At 38.5% G+C, this 25,910-nt stretch overlaps 1 protein-coding gene across 5 annotated transcripts in view; it reads left to right on the plus strand.

Moving 5' to 3' along the window:
* The window catches only part of RAMP2 (receptor activity modifying protein 2), a 290,068-nt gene that overhangs the window by 109,988 nt on the left and 154,170 nt on the right, over positions 1 to 25,910 (plus strand). For 3 of the 5 annotated variants that reach the window (XM_044054685.1, XM_044054684.1, XM_044054683.1), the window contains one exon: positions 21,865 to 21,936. The exons of 1 other annotated variant lie outside the window; for it this stretch is intronic. In XM_044054685.1, the coding sequence (XP_043910620.1) occupies positions 21,865 to 21,936 (72 nt within the window). Of the gene's footprint in view, positions 1 to 13,218; positions 13,436 to 21,864; positions 21,937 to 25,910 lie in introns of those variants that run through there. One more of the 5 variants, XM_044054682.1, reaches the window with a different exon arrangement.

Genomic DNA, 25,910 nt, shown 5'->3' on the forward strand with positions numbered 1-25,910 from the left:
ATTCAGGGTCAGATAATGGATTGTGTCTTCAACCAGGTCTCAGAATTAGCCCCAGTGACTGATTCCTCAAGTTGGAACCACACTTCCATTTAGACCAATTTATTATTAATGCTACTGACATTCAGATAGGAAAGTTTTAGAGGCAGGAGAGAGATGACAGATGAATCATAGGCAGCAGTACAGGCTCTAGGCAGTGCCTCTCAAGGGAAGAGTTGTGTAGACTAACTGCTTTAGGCATCAGCTGTGGTGTTTAGTATCATTTACATAGGAAAACATGGATCACAGAATGTGTACCATGTCCAGGATAGCTACTGGATGTTATAACAACTGTCTCTAGGTGATTTGGTCATGTTGACTAATGTCACCAAAAATGGGCATGGGTATTTGCTGGTGAGTACCCAGCCTGCTCCAATTTACACCTGGGACCCATAAGAATGGTGGGAATGTTCTATGTACTATTGTTGGCCAGTGTGCACCTGCTATAAAGTGCAGCAGCCCTGGGACAATAAACTATTGGCTGTCTGTTGTCCAGTTACCCAGCCTGGGTTACCTGGGATAGCTTTGTTGAGGGAAAGCTGGATGTAAAACCAATGGATTATATACTCAATAGCAAGCTTCGTCTTGATTATAGATGTCATGATGATAAGTGGGAGATTGGATGCCCTGTGAATCCAGGAGACAGGATGGAATGCCAGTGCAGCAAAGTCACTTAGCTTGGGATCCTTGAGTCTGCTACTCAGGAGGTAGACAGATTAGAAATGGTGTGGGAACTGTGATGAGGTAGAATTTTCTAAATACAGTGAGGGATATCATCAGAATTAGTAGGCAATCAGACTCTACTGTAAACATAGGGCAGTTTTCATAATCTTAGCCTATGTCCTGCAGCAGGAATCCATAAACAATAACTCATACGATCTCCTTTGAGATTTTCATACTTGTTTACCCTCTCATTTAAATAATTACTTCATTTTAGAAATTGTATCCATCTCTCACCATCCGAGATTATGATCCTAGATTATCTCTGCTTGGCCAACGTGTGATGTATGGTCCAAATGGATGTTCTTAATTCCATAGTGACCTCTTGAGAGTATGAGTGACAGTGGCTAAAAGAATGTCCAAAGCATGAAAAAGTACCTAAGCAGACATGTCAGACCCACACTGCAGAACAGAGGCTAAAGTTTAGAATTCCTTTTTCAACACCTTTTTCTTTTTCCTCTGATGGGGGAGATCCACCAAAAGAAATTAATTTGCCATGGCTCCCATGCCAACTGTTTAAGACAGTTTTAGAGATTTTTTTTCCTATTTATTCAGGTTTTGGAAGTAAGAGAAAGGCCAATCTGACAGGGCATATTTTGTTGATCCGTAAACAAGAAAAAAAACAAGAGGAATAGACAACCTTGTAGGGAATCTGTCTACCACATGAAGATTTATTCCTTCCTGACATACAGGCAATGAAAATTTGAATAAACTTTTTTTATGAAAAAGGAAAGATCTCCAGCAGGGATATTTGTCTGCCTTATATTGTAGTTGAAGCCAGCTGTCAAAACTCATGACACTCAGCTGAAAACAAGTCTGCTTACACATACTTATGGCAAGAACAATTCTGAGTTTTGTCATGCCAGTATGTGCCTCTTATACAAGCTCTTACTCATGTGCGAAGGCTGGGTGGGTGGCGCACAAGGAAGGAACCCAATGTTTTGTACACTAGCTGGATATCTGACCATTAGCAGGATGTGCCCAATATATAGTAAGATTACTGTGACAGTGATTTTTTTAGTTTTATTTATTTATTTATTTTTATTTGACATTTGCTTACTGGGAAAGTCAGACATAGAATAAGGCCAATTTTCAGCGGAGGCCCAGGGAGAAACACTCCAGATGCTTGTCTTTGTAAGATTGGAGGAAACCGGATTACCTGGAGAAAACCCACACAGATGTAGGAAGGACATGCAGACTTCACACAGGAGGCACTCCAGCCGAGAATCAAACCAGAGAACCTGTTGCTGTGAGGTGACAAGGCAACTGCTGCACCACTGCACCATGATTTAATGAAGAACATATCAGAATGGCTTACAGAAACCAATGAATATAGAGAGAAATGTAAAACTCACAATTTGTTCAGCTTTCTACAACATACTTCCCTTCCAAACTCCTCTCAAATGCAGTCCAAGTATTTTCTGTTGTTAAGTTTCTGCTTGTCCTTCCATCTCATTTTGTATGTGACTGAAACTATGGCATACCTGTAGTACTGTATGAGTCAAATTGTTTCTTTTACGATTCTCCTCTATTAGCCAAGTAGAATATTTTTTCTATCCACGTTTGTCTCCCTTCACTCAACACACCTCATGTTTCACTTCCTGTGGATTATTTTGATCAGAGCCATAGCCTGCTATTCTGGTACACTGTGCCATTCCCCAGTCTGGCACCATCCTACTTGAACTTTAAGTTGGGGGACCAAAAATGGTTGCTGCTTACTTGTGGATGAAAATAAAGCTCTTTTGTGACATTTACAAGTGACTTGCTACAGATTATGAAACAGGAGTGCGTGTAGACCAAAAACCTCACTCTGGAATACTGTGAAACGTTCAGCAAATGCAGAAATACAAGGAAAATCTCTTTGCAATATGACCAAAGCTCAAAAAATTCTCGCCAAGAAAATAGCAAAGTAATGAGCAAAAAATCTTTATTCCACAGACACGAACCAAACTCCAACACAAGCGCTTTCGCCCGTTCGTAATGGGCTTTTTCAAGTGTGATTTCTTTGCACAACAAAAGATTTGTTGTGCAAAGAAATCACACTTGAAAAAGCCCGTTACGAACGGGCAAAAGCGCTTGTGTTGGAGTTTGGTTCGTGTCTGTGGAATAAAGATTTTTTGCTCATTACTTTGCTATTTTCTTGGCGAGAATTTTTTGAGCTTTGGTCATATTGCAAAGAGATTTTCCTTGTATTTCTGCATTTGCTGAACGTTTCACAGTATTCCAGAGTGAGGTTTTTGGTCTACACGCACTCCTGTTTCCTGGTTGTGTTTTGCTGCTTCCTTTGATTTGCTACAGATTATACCACACACGAGATGCTGAAGCACTTCATCCATGAATGCAAAGACAGTAGCAGCATTCATTTCTGAATGCCATTACTGCTATGCCGACTGATCAGCTACCAGTCGCACCCCATAACACTTTGCACTTGGGGTGGCTGCACCCTTTGCTCCACCCCAGCTAATCCTCAACTTTTTTTAACATCTTTATTAAATTATTACTTAAGACACAGGCAAATATATATCTATATAAAAGAAAACAAACCATGTGAACACTTTCTCAGTTACAAACATTGTAAATCACATACATTCTTTTATGCAGTTATCATTAATCCAGTATTATATAAATTGCTTAATTCTTGCCTCCCCTTAAACCTCATTTCGCCTCCAAAAATGTATTCTACAGGATTGTTCCCAAAATTCTCTTTTTTTCTGTGTAATTGCTCCTACCCATTTCTAAACATCATACTTCCAGTTCTTTTATCTCTGTTACAATATTCACTACTTCAAATACAATTGGTTTAGACTTTGATTTCCATTTTCTAGTAATTGCTTTTTGGCAGCCACCAGAATTAAACTTAGCAGGACCTTAGTATATCTAGACAATTCAGATTCTGTATCCCAGCTCAAAAAAAAAATAATTTCCTTAGTTACACCCATTTACTCACCCAATATTTCTGACAGAGTAGTCTGTAGGGAACTTTTAAAGTATGCCAACTCATTCCACTCCTAAAACATTAGGTTCCCAGTTAATTCATTCTTTCCCATCACACCTCCAACATTTGGCACTTACCTGAGGAAAAACTCTTTGGAGTCTGCTGTGGGTATAAAAAATACCTATGTAAACAACTCCAAGCAAAAATCCTGAATATTCTAGAATTTGCTGTGTAATTTGGGGGTCATACGTATGTCCTCCCATTGTTTCCTTCTGAAATGCTTAGCCGATATCTCTTCCCAATCTAGTCTAACCTCCTGTGATTGATTCCTATAGTTAGTGTGCAATATTTTATATGTCCTACTAATTATCACTTTTTACCTGCAGCTTATGTTCTTGATTCAACTAAAAACTCTACAGAGCAGGTCTTTTACTTAGGATTCCCCTATCCCTTTCTCTTTGCCTATACACTGATATCAACCCCTCAGAGGGAAAGTAGACTCTGGCCTGCAGTCCAGATGTCTTCTTGGCCTCTTCCCATTGTATTACCTTTCCTCTCTCTAGTTATTTGCTCCCAGTATCTTGGTTCTTTTTCCAGTTTTCTCCAGTAAGCTCCAGCCCCATCTTGCCTCCTCTCTGTACCCCTAATTTCAGTCATCCCTATTGGCAGAATCTCCATTTTCAATTCAGATGTTGGCTTGGTTGTTAGAATACTTTCTGATACTTTATGAGTATAATATTCTGTATGATTGTTGTTATTCTCCTTAAGGTTATGTATTCAAAATCCCACACGTTCCTTATTTCTTGACCTCCCACTTCATTATCACTTTAAACTTTGAACTATAGCTTTCTGCTTATCTTATGCATATGAGCCTTAGCTGAGTAGCACTAAAGTATCCCTTCAAATCAGGTAATCTTAAACTACCTGGCTTGTTCTACTGGAAGGATCATATTATCCCACTTGACCCTTGCCCTCTTCCCTTCCCAGATAAAATCATTCAACTCTGTATTAATTACTGGCCACAACTTACTTCTCCTCTGGTTGATAAAAATATGCTTGATGTGTATATAAAACTTTGTTGTTGTGTTTTTCGGCTTTTCCTGGTTAGGGGTCGCCACAGCGGAACTCCAGTCCGCGAATGATTGGTAGTTGATTTTTATGTGCTGAGTTACCAGCCCTGATGCACAACCTTCAACAAAGGTACGCCCATTCACGCACGTCTCCATGCAGAAGATGCTCTAGCTGAGAATCGAACCGGACAGCGTCTTACTGTGAGGCGACAACGCTACCACAGCACCACCACTGCGGGTAAAGGCACTAAAAATGCTTTCACTGCTTGTATCTTGCAATCCATATCCATAGAAAAGAGCTTCCAGTTTCATACTTTTTGTATTGCCATTTGTTTTGTCTCCTCCCAAATATAGCTGCTATAACAGAATCCATTTTAACTCATATTCCTAAAGACTTCATTTTATCGTGTCCCCATAAATATGGGTATCGCTGAACCAAACCATGTGTGGATGCATAGTTTACAGCTATAGCCATTGTTCTGCATTATTAAATTTTATATCCTGAAAAAAACTTGAAACTGTCTCAGAATGTTCTACAACATTGAAATGTCCTTTTCTGTTTTTTGTCGGGTACAAAATAATATTGCCTGCAAATAAAGCCAAGTTTTTTTTATTACCATACCAATTATATCCTTTAATTTCTGAGTCATTTATTTTCTTTATTAATGCATCTTCCTGTAAATATAACTCAAATAACAAAGGGGAAAGAGGATGCACCTGCCTGGTTCCTCTGTTCAGACACAGCTCATCAGAGAGGAACTCCCCACTTTTACTTTTTGTCTCAGATCCCTCCTAATTAACTTTATTATTGTATCAGGGAATACAAATGCTTCCATTGTACTACGCATAAAATCACAGCTTACTCTGTTGAATGCTTTTTCTGCATCAAGATCCACCAAAAAGAGCAGTACTTTCTTACATAGGTTCATAGGTTCATAGGTTCATACTAGGCTATCTGCCCGAGGGCATTTACAAGCCTAGCCCATAGTTTTGTGGCTTACGCCACCCCTTTAGTATGGGGAACTATACCCATTATTTTGCTGTGCCTCTGTCGAGCAGTGACACTGAGGTAATCCCTGGGGTATATCTGCGATCTCCCATCCATTGGTCAAGATTTCTCTTGAACAAGGCCAGTGAGGTGCTCTGCCTCACATATACCGGGATTTTATTCCACAGCATAGGGAGTCTTTGGGTGATGAATCTATCCCTCCAGCACGTCCTATTAATAGCCGTGTCGAGGTTTAAGTCTCTCGCCCTTGTGGCTCTGATGGATCTAGATTTTTTGAGGTGAAGCATATTCATCAAATCTGGGTTTGACATGGCCTTGTATGTTAGGCAAAGGTCACCTCTGAGCAGCGGTGGCGACTGAATAGAGCTGGAGTTCTTTCAGTCGGGCAGCATAGGACAGATGTTTGAGACCCTTTATCCTTTTGGTGAGGAACTTTGTGGCCTCTCCAGCTGCTGCAAGTGTCGGGTCAGATACATACAAATGGGGCATTGTACTCAATCATTGGTCTGATGAGTGATGAGTATAGGGAGACTATGACCTCCCTTGATCTAGATGAGAATCCCTTCATGATAAGGTGGGCAATGTAGAAGGTCTTCCTAACTACTTTAGCTACATGGGTGTCGAATGACAGACTACTATCAACCTGGGTCCCCAGGTCCCTGATAACTTCTTCTGTGCTCAGTGGATTGCCACCTATTTGGTAGCTAGGGGTAACCTTGTTTTTCCCGAAGGGTATGACTATGCATTTTTGGCATTTAACTTTAGGCCATGGCTCTGGCACCAGTTATCCATTTCTGTGAGACCCTTCTGAAGGATATCTGTGTCAGATGTGTTTTCTACTATGGCCCAGTTTGCAGTCATCTGCAAACTTTGTCAGCCATAACCCTCCTGTGTTTGCTTGTACTTCGGAAAAGTAGATGCCAAACAAGAGTGGGCCCAGGACTGAGCCCTGTGGTACACCACTTGTGACAGGCTTTGAGTCTGACATGGCGCCAGCAACTCTGACCCTGTGGGTTCTGTCACTCAGCCAGTTTGCAACCCATCTTGTGATGTATGGGTTAACATTTAAGCTGATGAGTTTTTCAATGATACCCGAGTGGGGTATTGTATCGAAGGCCTTCGCCAGATCGAGGTAGGCTGTATGGACTGCCTTTCCCTCATCAATGGCTTTGGTGAGTGTTTGCAAAAAGTCAACCAAGTTTAGAAGGCATGATCTGCCTTTGACAAAGCCAAACTGGGATGGATCCAAAGTCTGCAAATTTCCTATGTCTTTATTTATGAGGTCCATTATGATCCTCTCCATGGCTTTGCAGATAAGGCTTGTCAAGCTAATGGGCCGGTAATTTCCAGGGTCGGTGGAGGCACCGCCTTTGTGAAGTGGGACCACAGTTGCAGTGCGCCACTCCTGGAGTGCGTATCCAGAGGTAAGACTATGATTAAACAGCTGTCCTAGCTGTGGGTTTAATTCCTCATTGAGTTCGTGGAGCACACAGCCGGGGACACCATCAGGTCCCATGGATGCTGTGTTTTTTGCTTTGGAGAGAGCAGTTCTCACTTGGGCGTTGGAGATGTTTGGGGGGCTGCAATCGCTTGGTATAGATATCTCTCCTTTTGCTTTCCTCTGGATCATCATTGTTCTACAAATGTTGTCAAATATTTTCCTCAACTCCAAAAACCACAATGATCTGTATCTATCAATTTTGGCAACACATTTGGCATTCTTTCAGCTGTTATAGACATAAACACTTTATAATCATGGTTTAAAATTGAAATGGGCCTCTATGAAGCTGGATTACTGACTTGAGGTATTACAGGCACCACGGTTTTCTTCAAGGATGTTGGTGTTTCCCCTCCTTTTAAAATGCTGTTAAACAAAATCTTGCAGATCTTCATTATTTTCTCCCTTCCCATCTTCCAAACTTCTGTAGGAATTTCAACTATTCCTGGAGAAATTCCTGCAGATTGCTCATCGATCACTCTTTTTATCTCATCTCCTATCTTAACTGTTAATTTTTGAGCCTCATCTACCACTAACCTTGGCTTACTTAAGACTTCCAGAAATATTTTTATTTGTGCTTTTACTTGATTTTCACATTCCTGTGCTTCACAGAAATGTTCATAAAATTTCCAAAATACATATATAGGATCTCCTTGGTTATTTTTCTTGTTATAGGCTGTCAAAGTTTGGCAACAAAACATTTTCTACTTTCTGTTGCCTAAGTCATTGTGTTAAGTATTTTTGTGCTCCGGAGTTATTGTTAGAAACAGTAGCTTAACAGCACACTTTCTAAATGCATGCATATTATCCAGATTCTCCCTTATTTTCTGTTTAGCGCTCTGCAATAGTACATCTTCTTGCACTTTATAATTCCCCTTATTCTGCAATACTTTAACCTTTCTCAGCTCCTCTAAATAATTCTTGTTATGTCTTAACCATATCTCATTTTTTTCATTTCTATCTTATTTTGCACTCCACTTTCAGTTTATCCCAAGTACGAGCTATCATTTCTGAATACATTTCTGTCTTCCTTAATAACTCTTGAATAATTTTCACTATCCATTCCTTAAATCCATTCCTTAAATCCTTTTCAACAGTCAGGTGCAGAAGTGGTAGTGTCTTATTTTTACTCCATTACCCTGCATTCTCATCTTAGTTATTTTTTGGAGCATGATCTGAAATAGTTTTTGGATATGTGTCAAAGCTTTCAATTAAGTTCACATATTCTTGTGAAATATATATATTTTTAAGTTTAGCCTATCTGTTGTACTTTGGGGAATAATATGTAAATTCTCTGAGTTCCTACTACTGATTTCATGTCTTCCATACCAAATATATATATAAATTTCTCCAGAAAACTACCATTTTTTTGTTATAGTTTCCCTTCTAAGTCCCTCAGATACATCCTTACTATTGCAAATCGACTTTCAGTCCCCAAGTATAAGTGACAATTTCTTCCTGAAAGCTGTTTATTTGTCCCAAAATTTTCTTAAGCTCCATAACAGCAGTTTTAGGTGGAATATAAATACTTGCCAGAGCAATCCTCCTCCCTTGCCAATATCCCCTTACTACCACATATCTATCCTTACTACCTTTTTTCCCTCTTCTTTCACTGTTGGTGCACCTCTAGCAATTAGTACAAATACTCCCCTTTTTCTTTGTCTCTGATATTCTGCTGAATATCCATCATGAAATCCTTTCTTCATCAAATTCACATGCTCACTTCTTTCCAAAGGTGTACCCTGTAGCACTGCTATTTGCACTGCACATTTCTTAATATAATTCAGTAGTCTTTCCTTTTCGTCTATACCTATGAGGCAATTCATATTCCAAAATAATATAGATGGTATAGCCATTATGATAATAAGTTATTCTCCCACCTATTATATATGAAAGCTTGTTTAAATGTCTGTTTTCAAGTTTTATGTTACATGCACCCTAATGTTTGGCAGGTTGATATTTTTTATACCATTGTTTCTTGTCATCTTTATTTGAACCTATGTCAGGTTTTAGAAGATTTTGTTTAATAAACACTCTCAAAAAAACACAAAAACAAACCTAACCCCAGGACACCCCACCCCCATAACCCATTATCTTAAAACAAACACACAAAACTATGTAGAACTTCAAATAATGAAGTTTAACCCACCTGATAACAATTGTCCCAAATTAACAGTTGCATCTACATGCATTAACTAACCTAAAATTAAGTTAATCCATACTAAAGTACATGTTGCAGTCAGTGCTCATACTTATACCAATTGCTGTCTGTTCTTTTCTTTCTGTTTCAGAAAAAATAACTTTTAATCTTAAGAAAAAGTGCACTGGCTGCCTTTGAATAAGACTAAATTATTCACTGTTCTAGTAAATGCATTAAAGTATTTAGTTACCAGAAAAGATGATATCTGTTATTCATTGACAATAATTTCAAACTTTATTTTTTGCTGAGCTGCTTGCCCTTGTACTTTCTAATTTTACATTTCTCTCAGTAAACAATGTCCAGACCTGTCGATTTATTGTCTTCACCTTTGGATAACTTGTTTCCATGTTAAAATAAGAACAGAATGGAATGTACAGCTGCCCTCATCTGCAAAGTTCTAAACTGACATTGAATATTTATTTGCTTAAAGAAAACCATTTATTAGATTATGGTCTCTTGTTTTTAAAACCTACTCACTTACATAAAATGTAATTATATTAAGCCAATGTCATTGATCTAGACATTCACATTTGATTTCTACATATATTATAATCAGTGTATTTTTATACCCCATCCCGCATCCTAACAGCCCAAGATTACAACCTATTAAGTTAAATGCACGTTTGTCCAGCCTTTCTTCTCTTTTTCCATTGTAAAGCCTACTTTTATTAAAACTTAAAAAAGAAAAATGTACTTGTTTATATTAATATCTTCATAACATACAACATACAACAATACAATACATACAACAATCACGGAAAACTATAACATGCAATTCATGTCAAGAAATGTTTTATAGAAATACTGTTAAGAACAAAAAATATTTACTTACAGTTACTTTTTCCTTTTTTTCCTTTTAGTGTTCTTCCAAGCATTAATGACATGAAGTGAAATATTTGCCTGTCAGACCCCTCAAAAGCTTAACAAAGTCAACAAAAATCCAATCTTTCTCACCCACTGTTTCATTAAAAAGCCATTTTTCACAAATGTAATTGATGCTTTATAGTCTCACATTTATTCACTAATTTCAGTGTTGCTGATCTTCTTCCTGTTTATCTCCATTTCCCAAGCCAGACTCCAGTTCAATCAAGTCCAAGGTACTCATGATTCTTCTACTCAACTGCTGTGCCTTTTTTCTGTCTCAGGTATTTTCTTTTTGAACACTAGAAAAGGTTTCACTGGCATAGTCTGTCCACAAGCTTTATTATCGAAAGAATATGAAACAAAGTCCCCTTCAGTTTGATGGGTAACTTTTTGTTGGACAAACTTTTTGTATCTCCCCCCTTAGCCTGTTCTACATCAAAAATACTTTGATCTTCCAAGAAAAAAAAAAAGCTTGAATTTCACATTCTTTGATTACTGAGATACAGTTTCTTTTCTTCTTCCTGGTGTACAGTGAATAAACATTTTCCACAACCACTCTACTGTCTCCAATTTTAATACTTTGGTATTTTGCCACAGTTTTGTCAGGGTCAACTCTTTCTGTTGGTATGATTGAAAGTTTACAAATACAGATCTTGTCTGCTTTCTCATGGTAATACAGGTCTTGTCTGCTTTTTTACGGCCAGGTTTGGAGCATTCACAAAATGTGACCTTTCAATTAACAAATCCTGTTGTGGAATACCAGTCTATGTACTTATTTGTACTTTCATAAAATTAATACATTCTCTTCCTTCCAATATATCTCTGATGCAGCAGAAAATCTCAGGTTTTCTGTATGAGGTCTGTCCTCTAACTCTACCATTTTTTGAAACTGCTATTCTTGAGCAGTCTCATACTCAGCTAGCCTTTTCTTCATTTCAACCTCTGATTTTTGTATTTTTTGTCAGCTAATTTGGATATCTGTTTAAAGTGTCTTCCATTTTTTTTCAGACCTTTAATATTTGAGTTGATATACTCCTTGTTTCATTTATTTTAATCAGCTCTTAGCATATTTGGCTCATTTTTCCTCTAAATTATTGGCAGCCATCTCTTGCACCAAATCTCTCATTATTTATTTATTTATTAACCAGGTTAGTCCATCTGAGCCAGGGACCCATTTTCAGTGGAGATCTGAGGAGAAAAGCTCCAGAAATAATAGAAATAATTATGATAATTACAAAATATTAAAGTAGGGTCACAGGAATATAGTACAAGTCAAAAATGTGTGCAGAGCAGTACAATGCATAGGTAAAATAACAGTTAACAAGTACAATTTCCAAAATTTGTGAACAACAGTGTATAGCATAGGCCAAATAATTAAAAGGTTTAGAGAATATTACACTAAGGAGTACAGTATGAATACAGTTTGCTAGAGCAAGTATAAGGAGGATAAAGAGTTAATAGGGAAAATCAGTTAAGATGAGAAGAGAGGAGACTAGTTCAAGTGGAGGTTTGACAAGGGCATGACCAAGTCTTCAGGAGAAAAAGTTTAAGTTCTTTCTTAAACAGGTATTTATGCTGAATATCTGAAAATCTGGAGCATGAGCTGAACAGCTACATGATTCTTCCAAGTCAGTGTTTTCTCTTCATTTTTTCTAGTTGAGTTTCTTTAAGGTTCTTTAAGTTTCTTCTTTGCTGGCATCCAAGCAGTGTACTTAGTAGACAGTAACTGAATTTTACTAAAATAGGCAAAATTACCAGCCCTTGTCTATCGGTTTCTTTTTTCACACTTGGAGAGCAGAAATTAAGCTGTTGATCAGTGTGCAGCCATCTTGAAAAGCTCCGATAAGCCTCTGATGTTGATCCTATCTGCATCTTCAGCAAGTGCTTCACAATACCATTGAACAGGTAACATTCTAGTATAAGTTTTGTTGATCAGAAGTTTGTTTTCCATATAGGCTGAGGCTGACTATTCCACAATTATTTGTTTTTAATTATATTTATTAGCAGCTAATCATGCACCCGTGTCAGCAACAGAAGCAAACAAAAATACAATATCCAGGTCTGTCTTCAAATTATGCAGTCTTAATATCTTCCATGACAGCAATTGGAGCTAATACACAAAGCCAGATGGTTAATCCAACATCAGTTTTGTGTTGAAAACCCAAACAAGTACTCAGCAATAGCAACTGCCTGCAATGTGAGAATCAGAACTAACACTTTGACTCATACAAATACTGTAAAATTGCAGTATTAATAATACTAGACTAGCCCCTAGTTCAATACATAACAGGACATGTAGTCCGCTCCATTAATGAGATTCATCACTACTGCAGAGTATAGAAGCAAAACTATAAGAGGAAAATGTCTTGCATGTGAGTATACTGTCCCTCAGTCAAGTCCTGTGGGATGCATAAAGCATAATGACCTTGTCTTAGCCTAGTGTGAGGCTCCTTGTGGGAGCAGGGCCCTATTGGGGTAGATAGGTTCAGTGGGTCTAAGGCCAGCCCTCATTGTCTGGATACAACTGAATGCTATTTTATGACAGGGTTCATTGTGAAACTGTGAATTTTTGCATATAAGACTAGAAATATTGACTACTGTTTATGTGTGATGCTGTTATTCAGTTCTTTACCAGTATTACATAATTCAGAGCATACTTCAGTTAAAACCATATTCAAAAAATGTTTTCATTTTAAAGACATCATGTAGCTAAATAAATGCTGAGTCTCTGGCGCCATAAAATTTTTGAGTCTTGACAGAAAAATGGTTAAATAATGTGTAATTTAAAAACATTAATTTACAGTGTTGTTAAGCCATATATATGTATTCACTGACAAACTTAAATGTTCTCTTCTCTTGATGCATTTCTATTTTTTTACATTCCAGTACCGAAGACGGATAAATAACAGACATACACACATAATGAATAAAGCCATGTTCCATATCTCAAGACTAGCAGCACAAACAAACCAGTCTGTGCCAAAAATATGTTTAGATGAGGTCGTAATTCTTCACAATTACACCAAACAATGCAATTATTACTGGGCAGTTACTCAGACTGTATCTTCTCATGACTTTGAACCAGCAGCTACTAAATATTCAGGTAAACATAACAGGTTTAGGATATTACACAGTTAAGGCAGCTAATAACAAGAAGTAAATAGCTGGTATGAACTTTAGAGATATCAAAAAATAATTTCCTGTTTTAACTACTCACATCAGGAAATATCCACTACTTTTAGTCTACTAAGATTAGCAAGCCTGAGAAGAAAAATAGTGCTTGTCTTGTGCTCAGTTTCAGCAAATGAAGTGATTACTTAAATGTGTTATATTTAATTCCTTCTCACTTCCCATGAACTTTTGTACATTTGTATGTTACAAGTGCTTCACTGAGGTACATTTTTAATAAAGAAAATGTCTTTTGATGTCACCAACTAGATGCAGCCTGAAGGAATTCCTGTCAAACTTAGATATATTGTAGGCAGCAATAATTCATTTTTTAAATTAAAATGTTTTACTTCATTTAAAACCCTTGTTAATTGGTATAACTATTGATTAAAGTCAGCAAAAACAAAAGTAGTAAGTTACAATAGGAAATAATTTCATGTACTTCCATAAATGTATTACAATTGAAATTCTAAAGTCAATAACTTTAAACAGAATTCTGAATATTTTATGAATTATAAGATGCCTTGCTCATGAAGAATCCAATATCACATAGCATATACAATGTCTTGTAATGCTGACTTCAGCATGAATAAATGAATAAACTCTCAGCCCACCTATAGAACTATATGGTATAAAATGGCAGATCCCACAGATGTTCCAGTGAACTACTTATGTAAGCTACAGTTGTGTAAGTAAATTTAGCATAACAGTAGATGTTTGGGAGGATATTGCTAATTGCTAGGAAGCTGCAGAGGTAGATTACCATAGATTAAAACAACTAGGAGGTAGAAGGAGAAAGGTCCAGGAATCCCTGAAGAGTGGTCGAGCAAAAGGAGAATGGTCCTAGCAAAGCTTGACTTAGACCTGGAGAGGAATATGGCTTGTAGTGCTTTATAGAAGTATGCACTGAGGACCTAAGAAAGCTAAGGTCCTGTTAGAGTATGCCTTTACCCTGCCTGTTTTTATTGTTGTGCTGGGAATAACAAAAAGTAATAGCCTGAGACAACCACTTGCAAATAGTATGTTTTGACACAGGTTGCACCCTTCTTCTTACTCTGACAAGAAATGGGCAAATGATAGGAAGGTCTGAAAGTTTATGTTCTGTCAAGATAGTACCTGAGTTGTCTGTGGACATCCAAGTTATGAAGTATCCTTTCCCCCTCATTTTGGGGTTCAAGGAAGAACACAGGGAGATGTACAGTTTAACTTAAAGTAAACTTGGATACCACTTTATGACATAAAAAAGGATTGTTTCTCAACAAAACCTTGTCTCTGTGGAAAATGAGATAAAGTTGACCCACTGTAAGAGCTTGCAACTCAGATATTCTTATTGCAGAGGTCAGAGCAACCAGTAAAACTGTTTTCCATGTTAAGAACTTCAAGTCAGCCAGATGAGCAGGTACAAATGAAGAAAGTGTTAGTTTCTCTACCATAAAATTAAGATTCTAAGGAGAATACACCATTTTTCTTGGAAGTCTCTTGTGCAAAACCCCTTTTAAAAACATTTTGACAAGGGAATGTCTTGAAAGAGGGGGATCCATGGGCAGACATGCTGAAATGGTTGGCAAATAAACTTTGATGGAGAAGTAAGACAGGTCATAGGAAAGTAATTAACACACATATTGCAAAAACAGAGAAACACTAACTCTAAATGGGTACTGGATATGTTTTTGGCATCAACTAGAAAATATTTTCCATTTGCTAATATATGATCTTCCAGATACCTTGCACTTTTATCCCCTCGATACGGCCCCCAAGCAAAGTCTGAGGTGTCTATCATGACTGATTGCTTTGGAGCAGAAGAGAAGAAGGGGATATTTGATGTCTGCACCAAGTGATTTCTCTTATGAGAAATTATAGAATTGTAATCTGAAAAGATAATGAGTGTTTGTGCTGGGAACCAAAGAGACTTCAGATACCATGGTATCTTTCTCATGTGGCATCTTGTAAGATGTATCATGAGAATCATAGATGTCATGAGACCCATAATCCTGAAAAGTTCCCGGGTAGTGACTGTAGTCTGAGTGAGAAAAAAAAGACATGAATAGATCTAAATATAGATCTATTTTTCCTGTGGAAGAAAAGCACTTTGTACTGAGATGCCCAGCAAACACCCCAGGTGCACAGTCCTGGTGATGGAGTCAAAAAAGACTTTTGAATATTCTCTTAGAATCCCAGCTGCATAGGAGATATCTCACCCATGTGAGAGATTCCTGATACTTAGAAAAAGATTCTGCAAAGATAAGTAAATTGCCTAAATATGGAGAAGTGTGGATACCCTGCAGCCTGCAATGTGCTATAACTGGAGCTAGACACTTTGTGAATACTTTTGGTGCAGTGGATAACCCAAAGGCACAGAACTGATCATGTCATCCAGACAAATAAAACCTTAATAAATGTCTGGAGTCCAGATGTATAGGAATGTGATGGTAAGCTATCAGAAAAAATCAAATGAGGAAAAAGTCATAAGACACTGTGTAGTGAAAGCATTATGAACTTGGACACTGTCACAAAGTGATGCCGGAAAGAAAGGTCCAGAACTTTTATTCAGGCATTTGCTTTCTTTGGCAAAAGAAACATTCTGGTATAAAAACCTCGACCTCTTCCCCACTGGGAAGGAGGAACTACTTTTACCCCCCCCCCCGTAAGATATGACGGAATAGAGGGATTTGGTCTTTTGGATGTAGAATGATTCCCTGGAAAGGAGAGCTTTCCTGCCACTGACATTTGAACCCCTGCTGAATCAGTCCCTGAACTCATTTGTCTGAAACAATCTCTTGGCAAAATGTCCCTTAGATAGTCATTCTGATGTATTTGACTGTCTGTTGTTGTTTTTTTTTTTTTGGGGGGGGGGTCTGCTTTCTTTTTGGAACCTCCCTGCCATTGTTTTTTAAACACCTGCTTACCAGCCACATGTAGTGTAACAGCACGACAGCTCTGATTCAGAAATGTCCATCATGATGTATGTTATTTGAGTAGCACTGGGTTGCAGTGGCCATATACACATAACATAGTTTGGCTAAATCAGAAAATAGAATGGAATAGCTCAGTGTATCAAAGTGGCAGTGGAATGGGAAGGTAGGGGGGAGAGAAACTAAGAAAATGTGCATATGGATACCTGTCTTCTCCTCCAGTTGCAACCAAAATCTTAAAAAAAAGCATAAGGAGACTTGCAGGGAAAGGGTCACTAGAAGCACACCACCTTGTTTGTCAGTTGTTTTAACCAGGTAAATGGACTGGTCCAGGGATCCTTCTCAGCCCAAACCTATAATAACTGTAAACAGACATACAGTATTACCTAACATGGATACATGAATTATGTTCATTTACATCAAAACATAAGCATATCATGTCCTAGTAAGGCAAGTCTAAGTTTTTAGCACAAAATAATTTAGTAATACAGTAAATTCTGTAGTTTCACATATGTAGTTAAAACATAAGTAGGTAACAAATCATGAATATTGTATATAGGAACAAATAAAAATAATGAGGAATAATGCACTGTGCTTGTAATGAAGTCGTTTTGGTAACCCTTTATTTTGGAAGAAACTGCCATAGCAATCTTCTTAGTTGTTCTTGGCACTTGCTGGCCAAAATGATATGTGATTTACCCAGTGGTTCTTTTACAAAACTGTGTAAATGGTAACTGTAATAGAACAGGAAAACAATAATTGGTACTGCAGTATACTACAGTGCCTAGACTCATGGAATGTACCGTAGCTCCCTTATACCTTACTGGATGGTGCTGGGAATAGTGTCATGAGTTTCTTGAATAGCAGAATCACAGCTCTATGTCAAAGTGTCATGCAGTAAGATGTAAATGACTTATGCCTTATTCTGTCATTTCTTAAATGCTTAAAATTTGACCCATGATCTGAATTCCTGCTGTTTTCCAACATATATTGTAGTGTGTCTAAGAAGTTGCTCTTTAGTTAATAATCCTTCTTGGCTAACCTCATTTAACAGTAGTTAACAGTAGTTACTTCTAAGAAACTCATACATATTTCAGGATTTATGTGAATTATGTTTGTGAGAAAAGACTACTAATATCACTGTCAGAAGAATAACCTATTACTTACTTCATGACCCAGTACTTTCTACAGTGCATTTAAAACCAATTGCCATGTATATTGTATCGCCAACTATAGCTCAGTACTGCCCTCTGATGGTTTCAGTGGTTTGCAAACTCCACAAACTAATGTGAACATCACTATAACCCCCCACCCACATTTTAATATAAATTTGGCCCCACCATCTTAAACCCCACCTCAAGCTTCCCTCAAAACACTTCCTGCTACTCCTTAATCACTACCAAAAAAAAACATCTGACCTCCTCATCTTATGTCTAAACATTAGAAGCATATGCAACAAAACCCAAGAACTACATGCCACCATAAAACTATACTCCTCTGATATTCTCATCCTAACATAAACTTGGCTCAAACCTCACATCAAAAGTGAGGAAATACTCCCCACTGGCTATAGCATCCTCCGTGCAGACAGACTATCCAAGAAAGGGGGCGGTATAGCAATTATGTTTAAACACTACCTCAACATCCAAACTCTCAACATATCAGTTCCACTGATCGGAAATGAGGAAATCTTACATAACAACCTCAAACTAAACCTTAATAAAACTATCAACATCCTTGGCTGCTACTTCCTTCCAGGCCAAAATATACCACCCCTAGAAAACCTCCTGAACTGGTCCAATTGTTCTCTACCACAAGAAACCATCATTCTCGGTGACTTTAATATCAACTGATTATCCTATTCTAAGGACCACCCAGCCATGCACCTAAACCTACATGGTTTCTCTCAACTAATATAGTCACCCACTCATATAAATAAAACCCCCAATAAACATACTGTCCTTAACTGGATACTAGTTAACCAAGATCCTTATACCTACATTACTGGCTGTCTACATGGCAGCCTCAGTGATCACGCCCCCATTTACCTCCTAAAACACCATGTTAACACTGCAAATCCCATAATTTATAGACAAATCTGTAACAAAGCAAAATTCAACCCCTATTCCTTTATCTCCTCTCTTCAAAACTGTAACTGGGCACCACTAAAGTACCTTAATCTAGATGAAGCTATCCACTTCTTCCATAGTACCTTCCTCAGCATTTTACGCACCCATACTCCTAAAAGATACCCCAGAGTCAAATCTAAATACTCCCCTTGACTCCAAAAAACCACCCAGGGTCTAATGAAAATCAGAGATAAAGTCTGGGATCACTAGCACCTAACAAAACTCCCCTCCGCTAGGCAAACATTTCTTGAATTACACAATAAGGTCAAACAACAAATAAAAACAGATAAAGCCCATTACTATCAGACCACCCTAAACTCCTTCCAGTAAAAACCTAAACAGCTCTGGTCCTGGATAAACTCGATATTCCACCCAGGTAAAGCTGACACACCCCCACCCACCATCCACTCCACCTCCACCAGTATTGCTGACTCCTTCAATAAACATTTCACTGAAACCATTCTAACCCTATCCAAACAACAACAACTCTCATCCACCCCATCACTCCAACCCCTGATTCTCTACCCCCCTCTTTTGCAATTTCCTATGTACTCACATCTTATATAAAAAACTCCTAACAAAACTTAAGCCCTCAAAACTCGCTGCTGACAACCTTCCCTCAGAATACCTAAAAATTGCAGCCAACACCTTAGCCTATCCAGACTTCATACTAATTAACCGCTCTATATCAGAAAGCTATGTAGAGGGTACATATGGAAAATCTCATACATCATTCCCCTTCACAAGGGAGGCTCCTCCACTGATCTTTCCAACTACTGCCCTATTGCCATCCACTCCTCACTCTCCAAGATCCTTGAGAAATGCATTAACTCTCAGGTACTAAACCACCTCCTAGCTAATAATCTCCTCTCCAAAACCCAACATGGCTTCAGGCCATATCACAGCACTACTACATTCTCCACCACTATATTTCTAGATCTGTCTAAGGCATTTGACATGGTATCACACAAAATGCTACTCTCTGTTCTCACTAATTTCGCATTCTCTCACTCTGCCACCAACTTGTTCCAAAGTTACCTTACCAGCCAACAACAATCAGTCCTTTGGAAAGATAGCCTATCTCCTCATCTCTCTGTTACTCTCAGAATACCCCAAGGCTCCATCCTTGGCCCCCTACTATTCTCCCTATTCACCAACAATCTACATATCTCCACAAAGCATGCATCCCTAATACAATATGCAGATGATTCCACCCTCATCTGCTGTGCCCCCACTCGACCTGAACTTCAAAAGATCACGTGAGTCATTTTCATCAGTAGAAAGCTGGCTACATAATGCCCATCTTATACTCAATCCTAACAAGAACAAACTCCTTGTCTTCCAACCCTCCAAAGCCAACCAAACTCTCACCCACCTCAAGATCCTTGCCAAAGATAATACTACCATCTCCCTTTCAGAACACAAAAAGAAAAAAAAAGGAAACAGATAAAGTCTTGCAAGCAGGGGGGCAAGCTTCCCTGCACCCCTGACACTCCCACTCTTTAAATATACCAACTCCGAGATCGCACTACCATGCGGTAAAGGTACCGCACTGTAGTGCGATCTCGGAGTTGGTATATTTAAAGAGCGGTGGGTGTGGGGGGGTGCAGGGGGGCTTGCCCCCCTTCTTACAACAGTTACTTTCTGTCTGTTGTTTTTAATGTTTTTTTTTTGTTGTTCAAAATTATAAAACTTCGAACATACAAGTTCGATCTTGTAGTGTTCGAAGTTTTATAGTTTCAACAACGTAATAGGAACCCCCTCTCCTATACTAACCAACCTTAGACAGACTGACTTACACAGGCTTGAAACCTCACATAATAACATAGCAAAATTTGCTCTGGGTGCATCCTACCGCAGCCACAACTGCCACTCACTATGAGAACTTGACTGGCTGGAACTGCCACAACTACTTCACCTGAATCAACTGTCTTTTACCCTCAAACTAGTAAACCATCCTCATAAAATCCTATTGCTTCAAAACCTTCTCCAAACTTACTGCTCCTCTAGAACCCTATGCTCCAACAGCAAAAATCTTCTTCTGGTCACCAAACCCAAAAACTCCGCTGGTGGAGTCTTAATCTCCTGTGCCATACCCAATCTCTGGAGCAGCCTCCCACCTTTTATAACCACCTTACCATCCGGCAGTAAGTTCAAGACTGCATTCAAGTCTCACCTAAAATTACACTGGCTCTGCCCCTGCCCCAATCCCGACTAAAAACTCCAACCTCAAATAGTATAATACTCACTTGATTCTCTGCTACTGAGCATGTTGACCTTAATACTACTCCTTCTTCAATGTAACTACAATTAAGTACTATATACTCTGTTTTCTCCAGTCTGTTACAAAGTATCCATTTCTGTTTTATATATGTTTCAATGGATGTTATTACTATGTCTCTTTTGTTCTAATTGGAATGTTATTACTACGTATCTTTTGCTTTATTATTATATGTCAAGATCAATACTTTAACTCAATTTTATGTTTACTTGTGGAGCTTTTCTCCCCAGGCCTCTGCTGAAAAATGACCTGTGTCCAGTCAGAACTTCCCGGTAAACAAATGTAAATAAATAAATAAATAAATAAATTTCTGCTGTTGTGGTAGCCTTCAGGATAGTAATACTAATGGATTTCAAAAATGAATTTAAACCTTATTTCAAACTGATAGAGACTTGTTTTGCATTAAAAACATATAGTATTTCCTGACCAGATGGAAAGGAATTTGTGTATATACTGCCAACAGGTTGAATTTGACTCCTGGCAAACCTATGGACAGTTACTTGAACCATCCACAAGGTTTCATGGCAGAGATGCAGGAATTAATTACCAGGGCTTTTTGTCTGGCAGCCCTCACCAGCTGCCTCAGTTTGCTTTTGGACATGAATTGCTACAATTGCAGGCCATCTTATGTCTGCAGCAACAGATAACTAACTGCAAGTGTATGACAGAAGTTTAGCACCTTTAAAAGTATTAAACAAAATCATCATGGAGTCCTTGGTTTGATTCCCAAAATCTATATCTGTGGACTGTATGAGCAAGTTGTTTTAACTAGGCAGTGCTTCCAGGTGTCCAGAAAACCACTTAAAAAAGATATTGTGTGTCTAGTGAGCTTACATGTTTAACCAGTGAACAAATATGTTTATATGCTTAAAATCCTCTAGCAACTTGTTACTGAATATTGGCTTCTTAGATCCGACGGAGACATCTATTTGACAAATAAACAGATCTAGTTTATGTTTTTCTGAATTTCATCAATTTTGAAAAAAAAATCCAATGTATAAACTGCAAGAACATGTCTGACTGATGTTCTCTTCCTCTCTAGTTGCAACCAGTTGCAAGGGATTTTATGGGAAGGCAGACCGTATCTCTAATCTTCCTGCAGGACTAAGAGACAGTAAGTATACTGTAATGTCTCAATACTTAAGCTCTGCACTAACCACAAGAAGAGACAAAAACATGTAAAAAAGTCGTTCTTCCTTCCTGAGCAAGACTGTTCCAACTAATATTTAAAGACTGCCTTTTTACATACCTGTCATCTGTACAGATTTTTGCAGAATGTCCAGATGTTTCATCATGTTTGGTCTGTCCCTCATAAAATCCTTGTTTTCTGGCAAATCATTAAGGATTAAAATCAGAAAATAGTGGCGCACATTTGAGTTTCAGACTTCATATCCTTTAGAAAATTCATGCTGATTTGAACCCAGTTATTCCAGCAACTTCCTAAGTTTATAAGAGCAATATTTAATAATTTTCCCTATTTTTGGTCCTTTGTCCCCCCATTATTTATGGTTTTGTCCAGGTTTCTTGCTGTAAGAAGTTGAAAGCTATGCTTTTTGGAATTATCAGAACATAGCGGCAGTTACATGAACAGTTTGTCAAGCTATAGAGACCGACAGCAAAATAATTATTTTAAATCATTGCTCACTGTAGCTTATTGCATTTTCTTAGATGCTGATGACTTTATTGTGTAATCTTTAGTTTGATTCTTAAACTGTCTGGTTGCAAACTGAATAGGTTAAGTTTCTTATCTAGGCGGTTCATCCACAGACAGAACCCACATGGTGAGAGTTGTGGGAGCTAGGTCTGACTCTAGACCAGTTACAAGTGGCGTTCTCCAGGGCTCAGTCCTAGGACCCCTCCTGTTCGGCATATACTTCTCAGAGGTACAGGCAAGCACAAGAGGACTATGGCTGACCAATTTCACAGATGACTGCAAACTAGGGGCTATAATTGACTATCCGGCTGAGACAGACATCCTCCAAAAGGGTCTCACTGAGACAGATACCTGGTGTAAAAATCATGGCCTCAAGCTAAATGCCAAAAAAGTGCATAGTCATCCCCTTTGGAAAAAACAAAGTACACACAAACTACCACATAGGTGGTAGTCCCTTAAATACGGAAGACGTAATAAGGGATCTGGGGACCCAAGTAGATAGTAACCTCTCCTTTGATAATCACATTGCCAAAGTGGTTAGAAAATCCTTTTATGTGGCCCACCTAATCATGAAAGGGTTCGCATCCAGATCAAAATAGGTCATTGTGCCCCTCTACTCATCACTCATCAGACTAATCATAGAGTACAACGCCCCATTTGGGATGTACCTTACAAGACACCTGCAACAGCTGGAAAGACCACAGAAGTACCTCACCAAGAGGATCACTGGCCTCAAACAGATGCCCTATGCAGCTCGACTGAAGAAACTCCAGCTGTACTCAATTGCATACTGCCTATTCAGAGGTGATCTCTGCCTGACATACAAGGCCATGTCCAACCCAGAATTAATGGACATGCTCCACCTAAAGAAAACCATATCCCCTCAAGCCACATGCTCTAGGGATCTAAACCTCACCACAACAATAAATAGGACATACTGGAGGGATAGATTCCTGTCCCAGAGACTTCCCATGCTTTGGAACAAGATTCCAATCTACATTAGACAGAGCTACTCGCTAACACTCTTCAAGAGAAACCTTGACGAGTGGATGGGAAACAGAAAGTTTACCCTGGGGATCACTTCAGTGTCTCTGCTGGACAGAGGCACAGGGAACTAATCTAAGGGAGTGGCGAAAGCCAACACATTCTGGCCAGGCTTTTAAATGCCTTCGGGTTGATAGCCTAGTACCTACCTATGAACCTATATTTTCAATGACAAAACATTCTTATGTCTAGTGATTTTACTTGTTTAATTAGTGAACAAAAATATTTATATGCTTAAAATACTTAAGGAAGGTAAATTTTAGGCACGCAATTAAAAACTTGTTATTTTAATATTGAACTCTTAGATCTGACACATCTAGTCTTATTTTTTTCTGAACTTCTTCAATAACTTTGAAAACAGTCAAATGTATAAAATGCAAAAACATGTTTCATGCAATCTTTCTTTCTCTCCTTTTCTAATTACTGCTCTTACTACAGTAGCACTCGAATATAAGTAATTTTTAATACCTCAGTCCATATGCAACTCACTAACCAATAGTAGAGACTGAAACAGGTCTATTTTACTCTGTCGAAAAACCTTAACATCAAACACCACTCTGTCGACGCGTATTCAGCGAAATTCACTTCAGCGATTTGCTGAATACATAAAGGGCAAACAAATACTTGCCCCACAATCCAACAGACCTAAATCTAGCTCAACCAAACCTACCCATGTGGGGGGGGGGGGCTGCACCCCCACCCCCAACTAAATATACTAACTCTGAGATCGCACTACAGTGGAGAAAAGGGCAAAATTGTACAGTTGGCCAACTATGTCTTTGCCTTGTAAGTATTCAGAAAATCGTGGAAGTGAATTTCACTGAATACGTGCCGCTGGAGTATTCAGTGAAATTCACTTCCACGATTCTCTGAATGCCCGTTCGATTCTCAGTGTCTTCTGTGTGGCGACATGCGTGAATGGGCATTCCTTCATTGAAGGTTGTGCGTTAGGCCCGACAAGCCAGCACGTAAAAATCTACTGTCAATCATTAGTGGACTGGAGTTCCGCTGTGGCGACCCCTAACCGGGAAAAGCCGAAAGACACAAACAAAAACGTGTTGCTGGAGTGGTGTTCGATGTTAAGGTTTTTTGACAGTGTAATACAGACCTGTCTGAAACATAAATGAGGCTGTTTCAAGTAATTTTTCAAGACTGATTTTCTGGAATGGACGTAACAAAGTTTGACACATAGAGCTATAAGGACTATTAAGTTGAGTAGTTTGACAACAGAATAATTCTTTTAAATTATTAGTAATTATAGTTCATTGCATTGGATCAAACAATGATGACTGCAAGCTGATATTTCCATAAAGACAGCTCCCAGAAACTTAGCAAGTATTTATAGGGAGCATAGAAACCTGTAGAACATGACAGGTCTATATTATGCAGTCGAAAGACGTGTTCAGCGAACACTTCTTCATTGATGCATAAATATCGAACCCTGTAATTGCCAAATGGCCACATCAGTGACTTTTTCCCCAGGGGGAAAAAAGCGCTTGGCCTAAGGAACAGGAAAAAAACGTTCAAACCCCAAATAGTGGGGGGGCTTCACCCCCACACCCCCAATGTGGGGGGCTGTGCCCCTCTCACTCCCTAACTAAATAAACCAACTCTGAGATCACGCTACAGTGGGGAAAAGGGAAAATCCCCGATGATGGCCAAGAACTTTTTTCCCCTGGGAAAAAAGTTGCTGATGTGGCCGTTCGGCAATTACAGGATTTGATATTTATGTGTCACTGAACATGTCTTTCAACTGCATAATATAGACCTGGACATGACTAAGCTGCAGTGAATGTCACAGTTTTTGTTTTGGGACAGGGTAGAGGGTAATATTCTTGATTCACTTTACATGTAGTTCTAACTCAGACCCAAGTCTAATAAGGATAAATAAAGGTCCAGTGTATCAAGTTTACTGTCATACAGAATGTGTAATATTTATTTCACAAAGCAGTGCCAAAATGACTTACCCTTATTTCACTTTTTTCATTTGTTAATCAGGCAAATGAATGTGTTATCCATGAATTATACCAAAACGGCAAGGAGATGTTGACTATATTTTTAGAGTACCCAGTTGATCCCCATGTTTTTAAAATCACATAAAACACAAAAAGAACATCCAGACATCTTGCAGAGAGTGTTCACTGAACCACTATGCTGTCCCCACTATTACAACTTCTCTGATATTTACATATACTGAAACCATATATTTCACAACATATTCTTACGGAAATTTCTTTTGTGTTCTATATGATTAAAACTAATTAATTTTAAGGGATGGCACAGCAGTTAGCATTGCTACCTCACAGTGGTTGGTTCTCAGTCTATGTCACTTTTTGTGGAGTCTGCAGATTCTTCCTGAATCCACATGGGTTTTGCCAAATGCTACAGTT

Source organism: Protopterus annectens, chromosome 13.part0 (genome assembly GCF_019279795.1).
Source record: "Protopterus annectens isolate FY-2018-M chromosome 13.part0, PAN1.0, whole genome shotgun sequence".
Taxonomy (NCBI): domain Eukaryota; kingdom Metazoa; phylum Chordata; order Ceratodontiformes; family Protopteridae; genus Protopterus; species Protopterus annectens.